Source organism: Branchiostoma belcheri, unplaced genomic scaffold (genome assembly GCF_001625305.1).
Source record: "Branchiostoma belcheri isolate BF01 breed outbred unplaced genomic scaffold, Haploidv18h27 scaffold29, whole genome shotgun sequence".
Lineage (NCBI taxonomy): Eukaryota > Metazoa > Chordata > Leptocardii > Amphioxiformes > Branchiostomatidae > Branchiostoma > Branchiostoma belcheri.
This window is the reverse complement of record NW_017803898.1, coordinates 3,098,276-3,118,240: the sequence shown is the minus strand read 5'-3', so window position 1 is coordinate 3,118,240 and position 19,965 is coordinate 3,098,276. Positions and strand designations below refer to the sequence as shown.

The window sequence follows — 19,965 nt, the reverse complement described above, 5'->3', positions numbered from 1 at the left end:
ATTTAAAAATTTAAAAATTTAAAAATTTAAAAATTTAAAAATTTAAAAATTTAAAAATTTATTCGATCATTTTGATCAGAAAAAGTACATTGCGAACTTTTTACATTTAAAAACAGTTGGAATTAGGCTAAAATCATCTTTCCTATTTGACAATATTAGATTTTTCTTTGTTTTCAATTCGTTTTCAATAGCCCTGGGCAACACAGCAGTGCAGTACAGTAAGGGCTGGTCCACTGGTATTTGTGGGTGGTCCTTTTCACCTTTTCACTAACCATTTTCCGTTAAAATTTTGGTAATTTTTGCTCAATGAGGGTCAATATACATTGGAATAGTGTCATTTATGTATGTACTAGATAAGTGACTAAAATATTGACTTAAATAAGGGTTTACAAGCCCTAAAACTGTCTGGACACCACTGAATGACAGTCTCACCCGGCCACGCCCAAAAGTGCAGAAAAATAGCCCTCGGCGGGCTTATTTTGCAATCTTAATTCTTTGCCCCATTTAGAAAATTATGTGGAAAATTACTTAGAAAATACTAGAATGTATCTCTGTCTTTTCATATATGTCTTTTGATAAAGCAAGAGCAAGAAAATAATAATAAAAAACAAGTAATGGTTAGAATAACATTATAAAATATGGAGCTGTTAATTGTCTGAGACTTGCTACTTGAATATTTATGTTGTGTACTCGTTTTTATGACCCTTTTTGTAGCTTTCTTAGGCACCGAAAAGAAGAGAATTGCACTTCTCTTTAAAAGCGATTTTAGTCATCATTATTCTGTTATTTGCTGCCATATCATTAAAGTAGACATTACACATAGGGCTGCATGTTTTCTTAGACGCTCTTTTTAGTTACGTAAGCTCTTATGAATAATGTAATAATGTACAAAATATAATAATAGTTTATTGGCAACACTCCTTGTACATGGCAGCGTTCAAAACCGCTGAATTACGTACACAGGTTTAAAAACAATTAAACAATAAGGTGAGCTAAACAAACAAAAGACATTGACAAACTAGGTACAAACATAAACAAGAAGCCATAGGCGACAATTCTCCGTGAAGTATTATATATTGCAACAAAAAGAAGTAGCCATTGGCGACAATTCTCTGTGAAGTGTGATAAATCGAACAAAGAAAAATTGTTTAAACGCGCGTCGGCTCAGTCATCTTAAGACGCAACAACCAATCAGAGATGCGAGATGCCTACACGTGACGCGGGAAGGGCGCGCGATGCCCGAAATATTTTTGCGTCAATATTCAGCGCCGTGATTCAAGAGATTAATACCCGGAAACAATTTTTTTCTTGTTTTGAACGCATTAACATGCATTTACGCTAATTTAGTATGATTCAGGGTTACTTTTTTTTAAACCTGCCATGGCCAGATTATCTAAAGATGTGTGTATTGTGTGTACAATCTATAGAAAGAGAAATGTACATCAGGTCCGATCATCCGATTTTCACGTTTCGGTTTTTTGGACTCGGTTCATGAACGTATTTTGGTTTGGCTCCTGGAATGTGCAAAAAAATGACTCCCGGGACTGTCTACAGGGAACACTCGCACATTCGCGGTGTATCAGGACAGCGCGACTGGTCGTCATTAGCGCAGTAACAGTTGCATAAAACGGACGAAACCATTTCAAAGAAATGGGGATGTTTCGAAAATAAGCATTTACTCCAATATCAAAACAGCTACGGTAAAAATAAAAAGACGTGCATCATCCCGGACATAATGCAACACCACATGCGAAATTACACAGAAATGCGACGTACGGAAGAATGCGTTTTGGCTGCGAACATCTTCCAAAAAACTTGGCATCTCTTAACCATGGGCAAAAACATCTGGAACCACTTATAAAAACCACCCCGTATCTGCATGAACTTTTTTTGAACCCCACTGCTATTCCAAACAACGCGTTTTTCTGGACCATTCCAATTCGCCTCGTAATTGTAGGGGTGCGTCTGCGATATTACATTGACCGCGAAAGCAGCAACGGCAAAAATACACATTCGTGCATCAACACGGGCATGCCCGCAGACGGCGTATAAAATTGCGTGCCGATTACACAAAGAGAACCCAGTGTTTTGACTGCGAACATGAAAAATCAGCTGATTACAACACTCCGTCCGGAGGTCCTGACCTCCTTCACGGAGTAACAAATACTGGCTGTACACAGTTATAAATTAGATATAGATCAGAAGTATCTGCAAATGATTAAAAACTATATTGGTCCGGTACTGGGAGATTTCAACCTAGGTCTGCTTGTTTATTTAACAAATCAGTGAAATAGGGGATTGGACTCGTTTTGTACCGCTTTGTTTTCGTCAAGGGAATGTCGAGTTGGTTTGCCCCCTTCAGGCATCTGCCATGGATGTCTGAGCGGGATGGGGGTAACCGATGTCTGAACGTAGGGGAGTTAAGGAGGGACTTTGCAAACTTAAGACTGAGGGCTTCTGTTCTTTTCTCTAGGGACGGCAAACATAATTGGGACAGGGCGATGTTGTAAGACGTGTACAAAATCTCAATGTTACCGTCAAGGTACTTTTTTCAGAACTAACATATTCTGCACGCAGATATTACCTTTAAGATGAAAACTTGCTGACGTTTTCTGATGGCCAGGTTTCTCTTACAGTTATCTGCCATCATTGTTGACAGACCAAAAATACATTCTAACATCAGCTTTGGGGAAAAACCTGATTGCCTGCGTATGTGCGCATTTCTTTTAACGGAGTGGTTCAATGCAAGGCCTATACGGTCACTTGTCGGCATGGAACTAGAAATATGATAGAAACGTGTCAAGAGATGGCGGATAACGTTTGATTTGAAAGCCTGTAGATTGTAGGTTGTGGGAAACACTTGTCAGGGAGGGAATTCCAAAGCTTGGCCGTACGGGGAAAGAAACTGTCACTGTAAAAAGATTCCGAAGAAGGAATTTGGACGGTGAAGTTGTGTGAGCTAGTGGAGAACCTAGTGGAACGCTTAAAATTTCTGAGTGGTGGAACTAGTTGGGTGAGTTCTGCAGAGCAATGGCCATGAAAATATCTGTAAAAGAGGGAGCGGAGAGAGTCTACAGTGACTAAGTTAAAAAAGCTCTCTTCACTGCAAATTTTATCATTCATGTTTGTCCACAAGTAGAAACGTACCTTTTTAGTGAGTCAGACTAGCTTCAGTTGGCACTTTCTTGGCAAGAACTCGGGCGCAGCTCGCTGTAACAGTTGTTCTTGTAGGGTGCGTCTGCCTCCTTCGGTAGCTGATCCGTAATGCCGTGTGACAAACACCTCAGGGTTACATGATATATAGCCTTACGTAGGAGTTAATTGTCTGAAGCTGGCTATTTGAATAAAATCCATATTTATGACCATGTTTAAAATTCTAATGATGCAGGTATCAAGATGTATGTTTACTTGTCTTTATACTAGAATTTGATAAACAAAAACAAGGAACAGATTTCTAAGATTTGGTTGAGAAAGACAAGCATATCAAATTCTGGCATAAAAGTAAGGTGCAATGTATATTTTTAAATAAGTATATATAATGTAATATAAAACGTGTTATGCGTTGTTTTTTTTATTTGCATAACCAACAGAGCGTGGGAGAGAGCCTTTTGTAAGAGCGGCCTTGTCAGAACGCGCGTGGGAGCTGATCTAAGGATTGTTCTCCTTCTCCTTAAGTGTCTTCTGAAGTGTGCAAGGACGTTATATAGTCCTTGTATGCACTATAAATGTCCTTGAGGTGTAGAAACTAAAGTCGAAGTGGACACTGCAATCTGTGACATAACCACCATTATTTAATTGTACAATTCATCAGTGTATCAGTTTAAGTAATATATATAATGCTTCACAGAGTTTTACGAAATGTAGCTTTCTTGTGTGCAAACTCAAAACAAAGTCATAACTTTTTTTTCCTTTTTCATTCTTTTTTGACACTTCTGTGATTTCGTGTTATGTACCTTACTACATAAAAGATTGCAATATATTCAATTTAAAAGTCTTACTACTGGTTAAAATTGCATTCATCAAATTGCAACACACCTTACTAATAAGATACGAAACCTGTACATATCATACAACCATATGTACACACTGGCAGTTGGTTAGTTATCATAATCATATCCTGGCATATTTGCAAACTTTCAGGTAATTTTCTTATTTTCTTTCAATTAAGTGCATTTGTACAATGTTGATTTCTTCATAATGTTGTCTATTAAATGAGGGATGCAAATTCAATGAGTTTCAAATTAAGATCAAGTCAACTTTGCTATTCTATCATTACCCAACCCGTTGGCATTACTTACAGATGTGCTAAAAGCTTCCATTATGCTCCCAACACTGTTCAACCATTTTTGCGACTCGGTTACACTGACATTCCCGTAGAGCTGCCGCCAAGTCCTCAGGAGATGTGCCCGGGTTTCTCTCCCTCCACAGATAGAGAATTTGGTGAACCTTTTCTCTGGCTTGTCGATACTCCTCTTCGATCGCACTTATGTCTACTTCACTTAAGTTCAGTTTTCTTCCTAACCGTTTGCGATACTGTGAGGATCGAAGTTCGTCTTTGACTATGTCAAAAACCTTTCCCCACATTTCATCCAGGTGTGACTGTGGCATCAGAGGAGTAGTCTCAACTGGTTCAGTTCCTGTTGGTCCTGTAAATAAACTCCATTGCATTAGAATTAATCTTTTGTCTATAGAAAAGGATGGCAGATTTGTGCTTTGAAAATGTTCTTTTATGTCATATATTTCCGTAAGGGACACCTGAAAACTGTTAGGGACATGACATGAATTGTATACTGAATAAACAAAAGAATATATCCTTCATCAGATGTTGGGAAGAATGTGTCTGGGAAAAAGTACTGTGTAACAGCAAAGAAGAATGTATTCGCATAATAATTTAATAAGGTTGACATACGTTCCACAGTCTTGAAATGTGGTGTTCGAAAATACACTGTCTGCAATGGGCAAAACGTTGACTAAACATCCAACAAAAAACATAAAAATTAGGGGTTTTGGACAAGAACAGTAAGCTCTACCAATGTCCTGGCCAAGAAGATGTGTGATATCCAGCATGTCGGCAGAACAAAATGCACCTGTGCGAAACCTGTAATGTATTGTACATAGCATTTAAGGTTGTATTCGCTCATATAAGGTTAGCATTCGACAGTAGTTTCCAAATGTTGTGTCGGAAAGAATATCCTCTGCAACAGGCAAAATTCTGATGCAACCTTGACCAAAAATCCAACTAAAAACGTGAAAATACAGGGTTCTGCGCAGGCGCAGTACATTCTGCTGACATGCTGTGATATCCATAGTTAGTTTGTCTGTTCAGTTCAGTTCATCCTTCTGTAAGATGCTTTAGTTACCTGCAGTTTCTTGCACAGGACCGAGGTCTGGTGCATCAGACTGGCTTGTAGAAGGCCTCTCCCTGTCTGCATCATCGCTGGATGTAGAACCTGCAGCTTCTGTGAAGAATACCGTCAAACACAAATGATTGATACAAATGGATTTAACTTGATTTACTTTATTTTTATTTTTTTATTCGTGACACTAAAAAGCAAACCTTACACAACTTGCAGCAGGGATAAAACTCTTGAAGTTAATGTGTAAAATAACTAGAAAGGTTACATTTGCAAAGCAAATGCATAATGTTTACCTTCACATATAGTTTTCTCTTTTTACTCAAACACATTCATAATATGGTCAGACAGGAGTCTGAATCCCTCCTATAAAATGGCAACAAGATGTAACCCAATACCAGTTACCATGGTGACAGACATCACCAAATCAGGCCATTGGCCAGGTCAGAGGTTAGTGTTTGGAACAGAAGAAGAAGAAGAAACATAGTAAAAACAATATATCTAAACATAACAATAAGTGTTACCTGGCTCTGCCTGGTTACCGGGTCCAGATGCTGGCCCTGTGACCACCCCAGTGATGTCTGCAGTCTGCTCAGGTCTGGGTGGAGAGACATCTTGGTTTCCTCCAGGACCATCCGCAGCCTGGACTCCCTGAAGGAAATACATTACAGAGTTGTTTCCTATGATACGTCCGGTGTGATATAGCTAGCTGTCACCGCGCCGCGTGCCTGCAAAGCTGGTGTGTTACGCCGAAGGGTGGTCATACCGGCTATACAGATACAGAAGCTGGTGTGTTACGCCGAAGGGTGGTTATACCGGCTATACAGATACAGAAGCTGGTGTGTTACGCCGAAGGGCGGTTATACTGGCCATACAGATTCAGATACAGGATTTATTTATTTACTTATTTATTACATCATAAGACGGCTGGGTAGCCCCATTCAGCTTACATTAGCTGTTTTCCAAGGGGGCCCAGCAAAATTACACAAGACATTGTTACATACAGTAAGACATTACAGGAAAGGGAACAATTATTATGCTATTATTCAGTTGTTTGTGACTTGCAATTGGTGACAGAAAATAATTATAAATATTGTTTATTAGTAAGTCAAATTGCTGACTTTCACATCACACTTTCTGCATGGTATTTTAGTGTCTTTTGTTGGTATCTTCATTAATCAGAGAATTCTACAGACTAATTTCCATACCGTATGAGGGCCTACATTTGGCACATGTCCATTTTGGTCAGAAGTAGGAGAAGTAGAAGGAGACACCACCTCTTGCAGTTCCTGTTCTCCTGTAAGAATTAAGGACAACGAGAATTTGAAAAGCCTCAAAAAAACAAAAGTCATGAAGAAACATGTCAACACTGGCCAATCAATGGACCTGATTTAAGCCAATCCATTTATGTTCATACATGTAACATCTGTGTCCATAATATCACCAGGGTCCATAATGTCGCCACCTTGAGAAACAGTGTGCTTAAAGATATTTTTACTGCAACATACCCTAGGTATGTACATTTGAGATGTGCAGTACCAAAAGTATGTTGCAGTAAAAATATCTCGTGGTGGCGATATTATGGACCCTGGTGATATTATGGACACGGATGTTATTTATTTATTTATTTTATTACCGGCTATACATGCAGAATCTGATACAGATACACATCATACCTCCAGTACTATTTCCTGTAGTTGTACTTCCTGAACTGTTACATGGTTTTCTACAGAAATAAACTCCCAGTCCCACTCCTGCTATCACCACCAAAGCAACCACTGCCACTGGGATGCCAACCACTACACCATAGTTGGTAAGGGCTTCTGCAAGGATTAAAAAAACAACAAAATTATTGTAACTTCAACATGTGATAGAAATTTCTGAATTATACGCAGTTACAAGGTCATTTTACTACTCAGACTAGTCTCATATTTCAATTGCATAATGTTACATAATGATTATGCAAGGTCACATATATTTACTATTTTTCCAGCGATCTGTGGTGCCTAGTAGAGGCTAACCAGGACCTACCTGTAGCTCTGACAGACAGCCTCACTTGTCTCTGCCCTTCCCAGTGGAAAACCGGTTCTCTGTCATCATGGACTGTCACCTTACACCTAAAAAATAAAACAGCAGGGAAAAAATGTAAAATTAAAGTTGCATTTCACCACTCCCCATATTTCCCTGTAATGTTACAAATACATTCACCACTCGCCATATTTCCCCTATTTCTAACTGTAAGAAAAGATTCCAGTTTCCCTGTTTCCAATTTCATGGCTTTGTTTACAATGAGTACATACTTAGTTACAAACCAATACTTGTTGCTAGTAATATCTTCTAAAGCAAGCAGTTACAATGATTAATGACACTGATGTACACATGTATAATATATAAAAAAAAAGGAATTTTGAGAAGAATATACCATAGCCAGACAAGCAAACATTACATGTGCAACAAAAAACAGACAGACATGTATATGATAACATAGGTACTTGATGCAATCTACAATATAATGGCCATTTATCTACTACCTCTACTACAGGTCTATTTAATTTGTGCTGCTGCACCCATTCAATGCAAACAATAAAATCACAAGATTTAGAATATCCTACCTGATGACATCTCCGTTGTTCTCCAGTTTTACCGGGTTGATGTTGACTGTTCTGCCTTCACCAATTTTGATGCCGTTTTTGTACCAGGCGTAGCTAGGAGCCGGGTTGCTGTCATCAGCATCGCAGGACAACTGCAGTTCATCTCCGGGCTGCAATGTGGTGCTGCTGTTGTAACCTGTGATAGCCACTCGGCTGGGAGGGTCTGAAAATGATTTGGGGAATGTAAACTTTTACTTGAGTTTGTGTTTTGAATACTACAGGCCTGACACAAAACTTAAATAGAAGCATTGACAGGAATTGTCCTAGGCTAGTACTATAAGTATAAGTAACCTCCAATACTACATCTGTATCTGTATCGTCTACCAGATACCTTTGACCCAATGTTGACGTCACACTTCAAATTTGAAGAAGCCACGTGACAAGCTTCATCATCACTGGGTCAGTCTACTGAGGAAGACCAGAGTGACTGGTCGAAAGCTCTAGGTGAGAGAATTTTTTGTGTTGGAACAAAAGTTTTAACTTTAAACATGTAACTACCAACACAGATGAACTTTCATGATAGAGCTTACAAATCAATAATACTAACCTCCTACTAGTATATACCTATATAAATATAGGAAGAACTTTATTGCACGACAATTGTACAGAGTACATTGCATGGCAAATAGGTAACAATAAGTAGCATAGTAAAATAGATAGGTATAGAATAAAACTTAACAACTCATATACAGAAAAGAAATAATCAAAAGTTAGCTTAGGCTTTACAATCAGGCGGAGTTATCTATGGGTACATGTGACAGCAAATCAGTATTCTTTCTAATAACCAAACAGTCTTTCATGTATTTACCTATTTTTGCATTGTGTGGGCTGTTGCATTTAAATATATAATCTGTCGTATTTGAAGTGAGAAATTTGAATAGCGTATCACGTATATAAATATATAATTTATGTATACATACGTCTGACATGCAGATGTGTTCTCTCTCCAGCCCTGCTTCCCTGTGAACACCGATACTCTCCCCCCCATACTGAAGAGTCGTCTAGTCTGGACACGTTCCTGATCTTCAAATTCTTCCTGTCCACGAAATCAACCCTTCCTTTAAACGGGTCCTCCAGCACCTCAACTCTCCCATCTGTAATTCGGAATTCAAACAATGAGTTTTGTGGCGTCGTGTGGCGTAGCGGCAGAGTGTGCGACTCGGAACTAAGAATCAAAGCCTGGATATGACATATATATAATGTATGTATGTATGAACTGTATCATACAGTGTATGAAACAAAATACAGCTTGGATATCATGAATATAATTTAAAACCTACAAAATGTACACAAAACAATAAGTGTTTTGGACAATTATGATTCAACATATTGTGTCTATCTTGTATATATTGTAATGCTACATTTATTGGAACATATTCATGCTTTTTTTTTTGTTAAACAATTTATTTGGAAAACTGTTTCTGTCTGTACCTGTCTTGGTCCAATTCCAGGTGGTTCAGCTTTGATAAACAACACACAAATAAACAAAAAGGCAAAGATTATATCTAGCTTTCTTCTTCTTATAAATAACTGACTGTTCCTGTGCATGATTGAATAGGAATCCATACTAGCAGGCAGACCATTACCCCTTTGCTCTTTTTTTATGACCCATCCTATCAGGTAGACAGAAAAAGCAGCACTAGTAAATAATATGTACTATAAGTGTATACATATTAATCATGGAAACACAGTCACACACACGCACTTACATACGCTATATACACACACAAACACACACAGTGACACACACACACACACATACACACACACACACACACACACATGCACACACACACACACGCACATGCAAGTCATTAGAAACAATACATCACTTCTATAAGTATAACTGTATAAGGTGCAGAAATGAACAGAGGCCATACCTGGATGCTTGAGAAGTAGAATTATGTTTTCAGGCTGCAGCGTCCAGAAGAGATTTACATTCGGGTCATAGGTGATCCCACAGGGTAGGACAGGAGAGTCTCCCTCAATAGTCCACACATCTGCTCCTGTGGGGGAACATATAGGCGTTAACTTTGGGATATCAGGTAGAGAACTAACTACATGTGTGTGTGTGTGTGTGTGTGTGTGTGTGTGTGTGTGTGTGTGTGTGTGTGTGTGTGTGTGTGTGTGTGTGTGTGTGTGTGTGTGTGTGTGTGTGTGTGTGTGTTTATGTGTGAGTGTTTGTGTGACTGAGTGAGTGACTGAGTGAAGGAGAATATATAATGAATTATTTCACACAGCTACATGCCTACAGACCTTACAAAGCCCCCCCCCCCATAGTGCATATTATTTCATCACATCATAATAATGTTGTCAATCTATTTACATTAAAATAATAATGCTTTTTCCCTTCAACTTATAATGTCTGCAGTCATTGCTAAGATTAAGGTTAACGATCCCCTCAAATATTTTCCAAGTTCCAAGTTACATACTAGTACATATTTTGATACTTCCGCATAATATATAGTCAAACCACTTGTTAGATTTGCCCCCCTCCCCCTTCTCAAGTTTAAGCCAACAACGGTAATCAACCACAACTAACTATAATCTTTACGTACCTTCAAGTCCATGTAAGCTCAGACAGAAAACCAGCAAGAATCCAAACAAGTCTGCAGGACCCATGTTGTTTTCTGTGCTTCCGATCCTCCAGTATTTACCCAAAACAATTCACTCAACTCCCTCCTTCCTAGATTCTGTTGCTGTTGCTGAAAAATGTTTTCCTGTTCAGTGCCTTTTTCTGGTGGTAGGAAGTAGAAGTCGCTCTCAGTCTCTAGTGTCCATCTATACAGTTCTGGAGAGGGGCGAACTACGTAGCTGCACTGGAAATCCCCGGGACTTCCACAATCACATGTCCGACGAAAAACTAGACGTCCACCCGGCCTCCTAGTCCTAGTCCTACGCTACAGTACTATGTTGTTGTTTTAGTAGTACGTAGGCGTATTTTTTCGGGTCCATGAAAAGTTCAGGAGTACGTCAAAGGGCGTCACCACTTCCAGGTGAGTGCCACGCCTTAAATCCGTGCGTAATATCACGCGAAAACAGGCGTGGTCCGTCGGAATGTGTCAGATTTCTAACACTTCCGGTTCTAGTTCTATACAATACTAAGCAATACCCCTCACGGGGTCTAATGCTTAGGGAAGTGGTCGTTCCCCAGCGTGACCGGTGGTGGTGGTGAGGAAAAAAAAAAAAGATCACAACAAACAAACAATACAAAAACAAGTGCAATAACTATGTACAAAAGTCATGGCTGGGGATTGGCCACATTCCTACAGCTGGGTACAGCTAGGGAAGCCATAATGACTGGCTACCCCAGCTTTGAAATGTTCAACTGACTTAGCCATTACCAGATGGGCAGGTAAGGCGTTCCATTCGATCACTGTTCGTGGGAAAAAGCTACCTCTAAAAGTCTCTGTTCTACAGTGTAGTGTGTTGAAACGTAGCTGGTGCCCTCTGGTTGGGTTTGTGTTTCTTGTAAGAATGTGGTGTAGAGGAATGGATATAAGATTGTTGACTGCTTTGTAGAGGAGGCATAGCCGCTGTTGTTGTCTCCGTTGCTGGAGCGTTGGCCAACCAAGTGAGTTTTGTATGGCAGTAATGCTGCTTGAGTGTTTGTAGTTACCTGACACGAACCTTGCGGCTCGTTTTTGCACTGACTCTAGCTTATCAATTAGACTGTTGGTTTGGGCATGTATCTGTTTGTGTGGGTCCCATACTGATGAAGCATATTCAAGTTTGGGTCGTATTAGTGAAGTGTAGGCTCTGTCTCTCACCTGCTTACTTGCCCCCCTTAGATTGCGTCTGACGAACCCCAAGGTGCTGCTAGCTTTCGCAGTAATGTCATTGATGTGTGCCTTCCACCTGAGGTTGTGGCTGAGTATGACACCTAGGTAGGGATGCTGGTTGTTGTGGTTTAGCGGTTCATTGAACATAAAATAGAGATGAGCAGGTGATCTACTGGACTTGTGGATGTGGAGAATAGAGCATTTATTTACATTAAACCGGAGCTGCCAATCTTGTGACCATTTACAGAGTTGGTCCAGATCTTTTTGGAGAATTTCCTGGTCTTGACTACAGTGTATCGGGCGGTAAACAAGACAATCATCAGCAAAAAGTCTCAACTGTGAAGATATGTTGGCATTTATATCATTAATGTAAATGAGGAACAACAATGGCCCCAGAACTGTCCCCTGCGGAACCCCAGATTTAACCCTGACCAGACTTGACTTTTCCCCATCAACCACTACCTGTTGGTAGCGGTCAAGTAGCCAGTTTCTGATCCAGCCGGTCCGCACGTGGAAATCCCCCCCGATCAATGACGCAACCTTTGGTGGGTCAAAGTTCACAGCTCACTCTCGTTTTCAGGGCACCGTCTTCTAGTTTTACTGACGGTTCAAATAAACCAATACAATCTCTATTTTTCATGTTTGATGAATAGTATGATACTTATGTGTATCTAAAACCCTTTTTAACTGCAGAAAGAGGGATACAGGAATGCTAAACCTACAGGCTGCCCTGTGAACGAGACCTCCGTTCAGAACCCAATGCATTTCCGGTTGTTCGGTAGTGCGAATTTTTGGCGCGTGTGATTTTGATTCCTGTGCTTTTTCTCAGGATTTTTGCCACAGAAGGACGCTACGGAGGAAGCTAGGGGACCGAGATGGCTTCTGATCATCTTGTGGCGACTTGTGTGCTGATATTCGGAATGCTGGTCGCAACAGGTTCGTTCTATCTGGCTATATATTTTCTCGAAGCATGCATGTGCACATGTACCGTGCCCCCCTCCCACTACCTTAGGTGGGGCCGGTCACGTACTAGTAGCACTACTACATTATCATGTAACGTTACCCAACACTGCATAATTTGCTAGCAAGTATGTTCTTTAGATCACGCTCATGTCGAGAAATATGACATCTCCCTTTTTCTCTAAACTTTACTGAATCAAATGAATCCCGCCCACTAGTCTACGGCTATACTGGTCGGTCACGTACTAGTACATGTACATGTAACGTTACCTACAAACATTACTAGCAAGCATGTTCTTCAGATCAGGTTCATATCAAGTAAAGTATCACATCTCCCCTTTTCTCTAAAATTATGTTACTGAATCAAATGAATCCTGCCCACTATTAAAGGTACGCCTCAACATCAAAGGCAAGCAAGTAGATTATAGTATACATGTTTGAGGAATGTAGGAATTTGTCTAAAATTCTGCTCACAGATATATGTTTGTTTGTGATATGTGATATATGTGATTAATATCTCTCGAGAGTGAGTGATTTTTTTAAAGGAATTTGCCTGATGATCATAATGGGGGCCTGCATGGGGGGGTCATGACAACGATCTACGTAAGCTGGCTACATATTACGCTGAATTGAGGAAACCTCTCGATTACGCTTTACGTTGAATTCGAAGTGGCTACAACTCATTACGTAGAATTAAAATGGTGAACACGCTCTAGGCAAAATGCGCCAATTACACTCTATGTTGAATTAGAGCGGTCCGTCTACGCTCTACCTACCTACCTACCTAATCCCTCGACCGACCTGGTCGTCGGGGGGACAAGGCAGAGTTTCCCTCCGGTCCGCCGCAGCCAGCAGATATGGGACGTTTAGTGATGTCCATTCCTTTATGTTGTCCAACCAAGTTTTCCTTTGTCGCCCCCGTTTGCGACCTCCCTCGAGCGTACCTTGGAGGATTGTTTTAGCCAGGCTGGTGTGTCTTGTTATGTGGCCAAACCGTTGGAGTTTCCTCCTCCTTACTGTTGTCAACAGTGGTTCCTGGGGACCAACAAGGCTCCGAACTAGTTCCCTCACGTATTTGTTGGTCTTGTGTTCCTTGTACGAGATTTGCAGGAGTCTCCGCAGACATTTTGTCTCAAATGACTGGATTAGTCTACGCTCTACGAAGAATTAAAACGGCCGATTACTAGTACGCTCTACGGAAAAGGGCTTGCAGGCTACCCATAATGTCTTTTTTTTATTTTTGATGATTATTTTTGGTACGTCTAACCGTTGGAAGTCAGGAAACAACAGGCGATAAACCAGATACAGAGTATGTGTGATATTTTTTCTACCTCCATGGTGATACTAATGTTGGTGGTCAAAAGGTTTGTGAATAATTGTATGTTTGTTTCTGTCCGCCAGGTGTCACTCAGAGTCAGACCCCAGTAGATAGAACAGCCATCGAAGGGGACCATGTGGAGTTACGCTGTGACACTGCATATGACAGGACCAAGGACTTCTACTGGTCGGAGGCAGTCATTGGCATCATTTTATATAGACCTGCAGGTGAGTTCTCTATCCAACATACAAATTTCAATCATGTTCAACACCATTACTTTGTATGGTGGATTTTGACACAATTGAAAAATCTTGCAGAATAATTGGTCTGCACAGCACTAGAAAATTTGGCTGTGGATTCAGATTCTCATTGTTCTTTTAACCTTGTGGTTACACTTTGTTACTTTATAACTGGTGACTGTATTCACAGTGACCTTCACTTTTTTAAAGATTAACATTTTGGCAAAGGTACAACGTGGTAGCACATTGGCATAACGTACTGTACCTGCACAATGTGTTGTGCATAGCACTTATAGTCTTCGGCAGAACTTCTCATATAAAGTCATATTCATGCAAGCGCAAGGCTGTACTTTTCAAAGTGGTTACATCAAAAAAGATATTGCTAGTCTGATGCAATGTTAATCAAACATCTAATGAAAACCATGGAAACTCTGCAGGCGCAGTGCATTCTGCTGACATGCTCATAGTGGTAAGTGGCAGAACTGAAGACCCACGTTTGTCTCTCAATACAGGTGCAGATGTGAATAATGTCACAATTCCCATCTCGAGGTATCGAGGCCGCGTAAGCCTGGTGGGGTTGGATAGTTCGAACCTCAAGATTAAAAACGTCACAAAAGCAGACGAGGGGTCCTATAACTGCCAGCAAGTGGGAGCAGTTCAACAAGGGACTCTTCAAAGACTTCAAGTACTTGAAGCTGGTGAGTAAGCAGCATATGCATATTCATAACACATTCAATTGTTAGACAAAGAAAGACTAAACTTTATCTCCAAAATGTCATACATGTATATGTATAACAGGAGTATAATAGGAGTGCTTCCTGATTTTCCGGAATGTTTTTTTTTTTTACATTCCAACGTTTTATGACTAGAAATGACACTCAAGTTATATCAACTAATTTTATGCCGCCACCAACGCAGAGGACGGATACAAGATAGGTCAGATAGGTAAATACTCATTTACACCTGAGCTAAGTGAGGAAAGTTGTGTTAAGTAGTGCCTTTCCCAAGGGCACAAGATCGGTGACTGAAACCCGGGACCTCTTGGTTCCTAGTCGAGCACTCTGCCATTATGCCACACGACCCTACTCTCCAAGCAGAGGTTTGGGTTTTGGGGGTATTTTTAGTGTGTTTTTAGGCTTTTTTATCGGGGTTTCTCTTTTGCACTGAATTTTTTTTCCCACCAAACCCAACCTCTGCCGGCACTCACCTCGGGGAGGGGCAAACCTATTCAAAACAGGCGATAGTGCCCCTCCCCGGGAACCATCAAACTGTCATTAGGGATATCCATTTTATTGTGGTGGATTATCACACATCTAGCCAGTCAGAAAGGCATTCATTGGGCCACACGCCTCCTGCTGACTGTACCTATTCATGCGTCTGGTTCACACCTCCTTGCAGAACGACTGAAATGTGTTGAAGTGATTAGGTTTATAGCCCATTGAAGCTTTCGACTGCCGGCAGAGGTTGGGTTTGGTGGGAAAAAAAATTCAGTGCAAAAGAGAAACCCCGATAAAAAAGCCTAAAAACACAATAAAAATACCCCCAAATCCAAACCTCTGCTTGGAGAGTAACACGACCCAACATTTTCCTGATTTGGTCCATATATTTTCTACAGTACCTCCGGACCCGGCTGCCCCCACCATCACAGGCTACAGCGGGGGCTTCCTCACACCTGGCTCTAATGTTACTCTCACCTGTGTGTCTACGGGTGCCAGGCCACCTGCAAACCTCACCTGGTGGACAGGTGATATATTTATTTTTATGATACATATAATATATTTATATAATGGAAAGTGACAGACAGTCACCAAAATGTCGGCTGAATAAAACACTTGGTTGTGTAAAAAGAGTCTTTTTACTCTTTACCAGCCTGACAAAACTATTCACAGATTCCCTAACCCTAATCTGTTATATGATAATATACAGGTAATACACAGCTGAAGGCCAGAAACAGTAGTACCCCTGACAGTACCTGGCAGGGTGATACCAGGAGTGAGGTGACCATTCCAGATCTGAAGTTGTCAGACAACGGTAGAGTCTACCAGTGTCGGGCCAGTCACCGAGCACTAGCACAGGTGGAGACCAGCCAGGTCACAGTCAGTGTGGCATGTATGTAGTAAGCCTTTTCTTGTTTTGCACTTGTACTTAACTATTATAATAATGAACAATGATGTCACTATTTTCATGCGAGATAATGTGTGTTCAATGATTAAATCACTCTCTCTCTGTACCTGTATCTATATAGTTGGTACATATATAACCGCCCTTTGGCGTATTAAACACGCCAGCTTCACAGGCACGCGGTGCAGCGGCAGCTGGCTACATTACATCGAACAACTTGTTAAACCTAACCCACTCACTCACCCACTCTTCACTCACTCTTCACTCTCACTCACTCACTCACTCACTCACTCACTCACTCACTCACTCACTCACTCACTCACTCACTCACCCACTCTTCACTCACTCTTCACTCACACTCACTAACTCACTCTCACTCACACTAACTCACACTCACTCACTCTTCACTCACACACTCACTCACCCACTCTTCACTCACACACTCTCATCACAGTTCACTCACTCACACACACTCACTCACTCACTCACACACTCACTCACTCACTCACACACTCACACACTCACTCACTCACACACACACTCACTCACTCATCCACTCACTTACTCATCCACTCACTCACTCACTCCCTCTCTCACACTCACTCACTCCCTCTCTCACACACTCACTCACTCACACACTCACACACTCTTCACACTCACTCACTTACACTCACACACTCACTCACTCACTCTCACTCACTCACTCTGTCTCACTCACCCACCCACTCACTCACTCACACACTCACTCACTCACACACTCACACACTCACTCACTCTTCACACTCACTCACTTACACTCACACACTCACTCACTCACTCTTCACTCACTCACTACTCACTCACTCACACACACTCACTTACACTCACACACTCACTCACTCTTCACTCACTCACTACTCACTCACTCACTCACACACACTCACTTACTCTCTAACAATCACTCACAATCACTCACAATCACTCACTCACTCACACTCACACTTACACTTACTCACTGAATCACTCAGTCCTGTAGCCACAGGCCAATGGGACAGTCTTCCTGTCCAGAAAAGTTTAATTGTTGTCTTTCTTAGTCATTAAAAAGACCAGAAACCTCCTTTGTGCTCTTCACTATGAAGTGTTTCAATACCCCCATGTACATGTAGTCCTTAGTAATACCCATACAGTCAATCAATGAAAGTAACAGGATCAAATATGTACAATGTGATCTTTTCTTATTGCCAATCTGTTAGCTGTTGGGAACAGCATTTTTTGTACACAGTTGTCACTAAACACTAATATTCAAAACTTTGTCTACTTCTAGATCCATCAAGAGGACTATCTGGTTGGAAAATCGCTGTAATCGTTCTTGGTGTTTTTGTTGCTATCGGTGTGATCATTGGAATCGTAGCTACTGCAATTCTCTGCAAAAAGTACAATTGTCCACAAGGTAAGGCCCTTGCAACTTTCTGGAACATCAAGATTTAAAAACTCAAATTTTAATCATAAAAATCAGTTTGCATCGGACTCCTTATCATGTTCATGTCCAAATATACAATATCATTGATTTTGTCAACATGTTCTTACTAAAATAAAAGACAATGATGCTATCTTTCTCTCTTCTGATTACAACTGTTCTGCTTGCAATTGGCTAAACAGTACCTACTGCACCTGGCTGTTTCCATCTACTCAAGTGCTTCTCTCTGCTGTAAACCTTCCAGGTTAGATGCCACATTTTTGTACAGACCAGCATTTAATCATATAAAAATAAAACTGCAGTTTTTGTCCTGTCATAACTCCTACATGCATATACCATGTACATGTAATTGTATTCTGATCAGTCAAGGCACTATACTAGTATGGTACAATGTTAGGTTTTCTTTTGTTCTAATATATGTCAATGATCTAACCTAATTCATGTCAAATTAATGCTTCATTTCATCAAACAAGTATTGTTTGTATGCATGATGCAGTGCATTGTTTCTCACTTGTACTTGTATCTCCTGTATTGCAGAGAGACGAAGCAGCAGAGACTCAACAGAGATGAGGGAACGGAGGACAGGAGGAGGTACTACACAATCACATGCTCCAGCTACTGCTTGGCTTTATAATCTAATTAGTGATGTCAGTAATGCAAGGAGAGATTGCAGCGTTGTTTCAGTTACATTTTTACAAGCCTAAAACAACTAAAAGTCATTCACGTTCCAGCTAGTTTTCTGCTGGCTAAATCAAGCCAAAGTTCCTTTGTTAAACAGTTTTGTTTACTCTGCAAATGTCCCTTGTTTCAGCAACAAGTTCTGACCAACACGATGGGTCTCATGTACGGATGCCTTGGGAAAGTGAGGCCTTACTACCTACATCAAGCCCTCCAGAGGCCCAGTTCACAGTAACAGGTGTTTTTTGTTTTTTTTTGTTTAAACTTTTGAAGTAATTTTTATTAGACCAGTCTACAAGGATTTTATTCCTCCAAATTCTTTTTGAAGTTTGAATATGAACTTTGAACTTTACTCATCACCTTACAGCGGTGGCACAAACAGACATGCAATATTGTTGTAATATCTATCATAATTGTTATAATTTAATTCCTGTAATTTCAATGCTTTATTTCATTGAACGGTGTTATTATTTGCATTCATTTTGTAAAGCGTCTTACTTTATTGTCTCGGGTAATGCAGAGATAAGAAGCAACGGTGATGCTAATTCAACAGAGAGGGACAACATGGGGAGAGAAAGAGGTACTACACAATCATATACTCTAATTAGTAATGAATCAGTCCAGGGCTCGAAATACCCGGTGGCGCACTGGCGCGGCGCCACCTGATTTTGCTTGGCGCCACTTATTCCTAAACTCAGGTGGCGCAGCGCGCCACCTATAATTTGCGGTAGGGACGTCACTGCTGCGACACCGCTCTTCCCCAGCTGCTACATGTAACATCATCCTTGCGCAAACGAAGAACATGGCGCACGTAACACCACCCGCATAAGTGTGCCGCAGTAGCAGCTGAGCCTGAAGACATGTAAAGGTGGCAGCAGGGTTGGACAAGTTAAATTGCCCGATTGCCCCGGGCAAGTAAAAGTGCTAATCGGGCAAGCACATCTCCCTCTGGGCTTGCCCGATCGGGAAAGTTAAATTTTTGTGACACCCCAGTACAGCGGCAAAATTGCTGATTTTTTCTCGCAAAAGTACCAATTAATTCCAGTCAAAATCATGTCCATTTGTAAATAAACCCATTAAAAGTCCCTAGATACCATTACCTTGACAGATTAATCGGTAAATAGCTTTATTTTCTACGAAACACCCGGGGCCCAGCATCTCGCCTCGTCTAATTTTGATCCGCGGCGCCATGTTTGTTTTGGTCTCGGGGGGGCCCCACTCTCGCGAGACTTGGTATCCTTATATCACTAGAGGGATCACGTGACGTGACGAGATCTTGCCTTTGACAGCGTTGCGGGAGTGCAGGAACAGCAGACAATGTTTGTAGAATTGTTTGGGGGATTTTGAACTGTCCTGAGGCTTAATTTTTGGGGGGAAAATGAAGGAAAGAATATTCTAAACAGCCA

General features: G+C 40.9%; 2 protein-coding genes across 6 annotated transcripts in view; one reads left to right on the top strand and one right to left on the bottom strand.

Annotated features, from left to right (window-relative positions):
- Positions 1-7,335: 7,335 nt before the first annotated feature.
- Positions 7,336-11,083, bottom strand: LOC109472986 (cell adhesion molecule 2-like). The gene is made up of 5 exons (XM_019772849.1): positions 10,564-11,083; positions 9,886-10,011; positions 8,926-9,099; positions 7,967-8,168; positions 7,336-7,471 (listed from the first exon to the last, which is right to left on the bottom strand). The coding sequence occupies exons 1-5, from the start codon at positions 10,625-10,627 to the stop codon at positions 7,336-7,338; spliced, it is 702 nt and encodes a 233-aa protein (XP_019628408.1). The 5' UTR covers positions 10,628-11,083.
- A 1,470-nt stretch (positions 11,084-12,553) lies between these two features.
- The window catches only part of LOC109473143, an 11,380-nt gene continuing 3,968 nt past the window's right edge, over positions 12,554-19,965 (top strand). For 3 of the 5 annotated variants that reach the window (XM_019773039.1, XM_019773038.1, XM_019773043.1), the window contains exons 1-9: positions 12,554-12,723; positions 14,149-14,292; positions 14,817-15,002; positions 15,920-16,048; positions 16,231-16,413; positions 17,729-17,854; positions 18,419-18,472; positions 18,693-18,797; positions 19,071-19,139. In XM_019773039.1, the coding sequence (XP_019628598.1) occupies positions 12,663-12,723; positions 14,149-14,292; positions 14,817-15,002; positions 15,920-16,048; positions 16,231-16,413; positions 17,729-17,854; positions 18,419-18,472; positions 18,693-18,797; positions 19,071-19,139 (1,057 nt within the window). In that variant the 5' untranslated portion in view covers positions 12,554-12,662. The remainder of the gene's footprint in view (positions 12,724-14,148; positions 14,293-14,816; positions 15,003-15,919; positions 16,049-16,230; positions 16,414-17,728; positions 17,855-18,418; positions 18,473-18,692; positions 18,798-19,070; positions 19,140-19,965) is intronic. The other 2 variants (XM_019773040.1, XM_019773041.1) reach the window with 2 other exon arrangements.

Bases quoted from the DNA above. Each gene is read 5' to 3' on its own strand.
- LOC109472986 (XM_019772849.1), bottom strand. From the start codon at position 10,627: ATGGGTCCTGCAGACTTGTTTGGATTCTTGCTGGTTTTCTGTCTGAGC. The intron at 8,169-8,925 runs GTATGTATACAT...AATCATTTTCAG, and splicing joins AACACATCTGCATGTCAGAC to ACCCTCCCAGCCGAGTGGCT. The intron at 7,472-7,966 runs GTAGGATATTCT...TTTATTTTTTAG, and splicing joins AACAACGGAGATGTCATCAG to GTGTAAGGTGACAGTCCATG.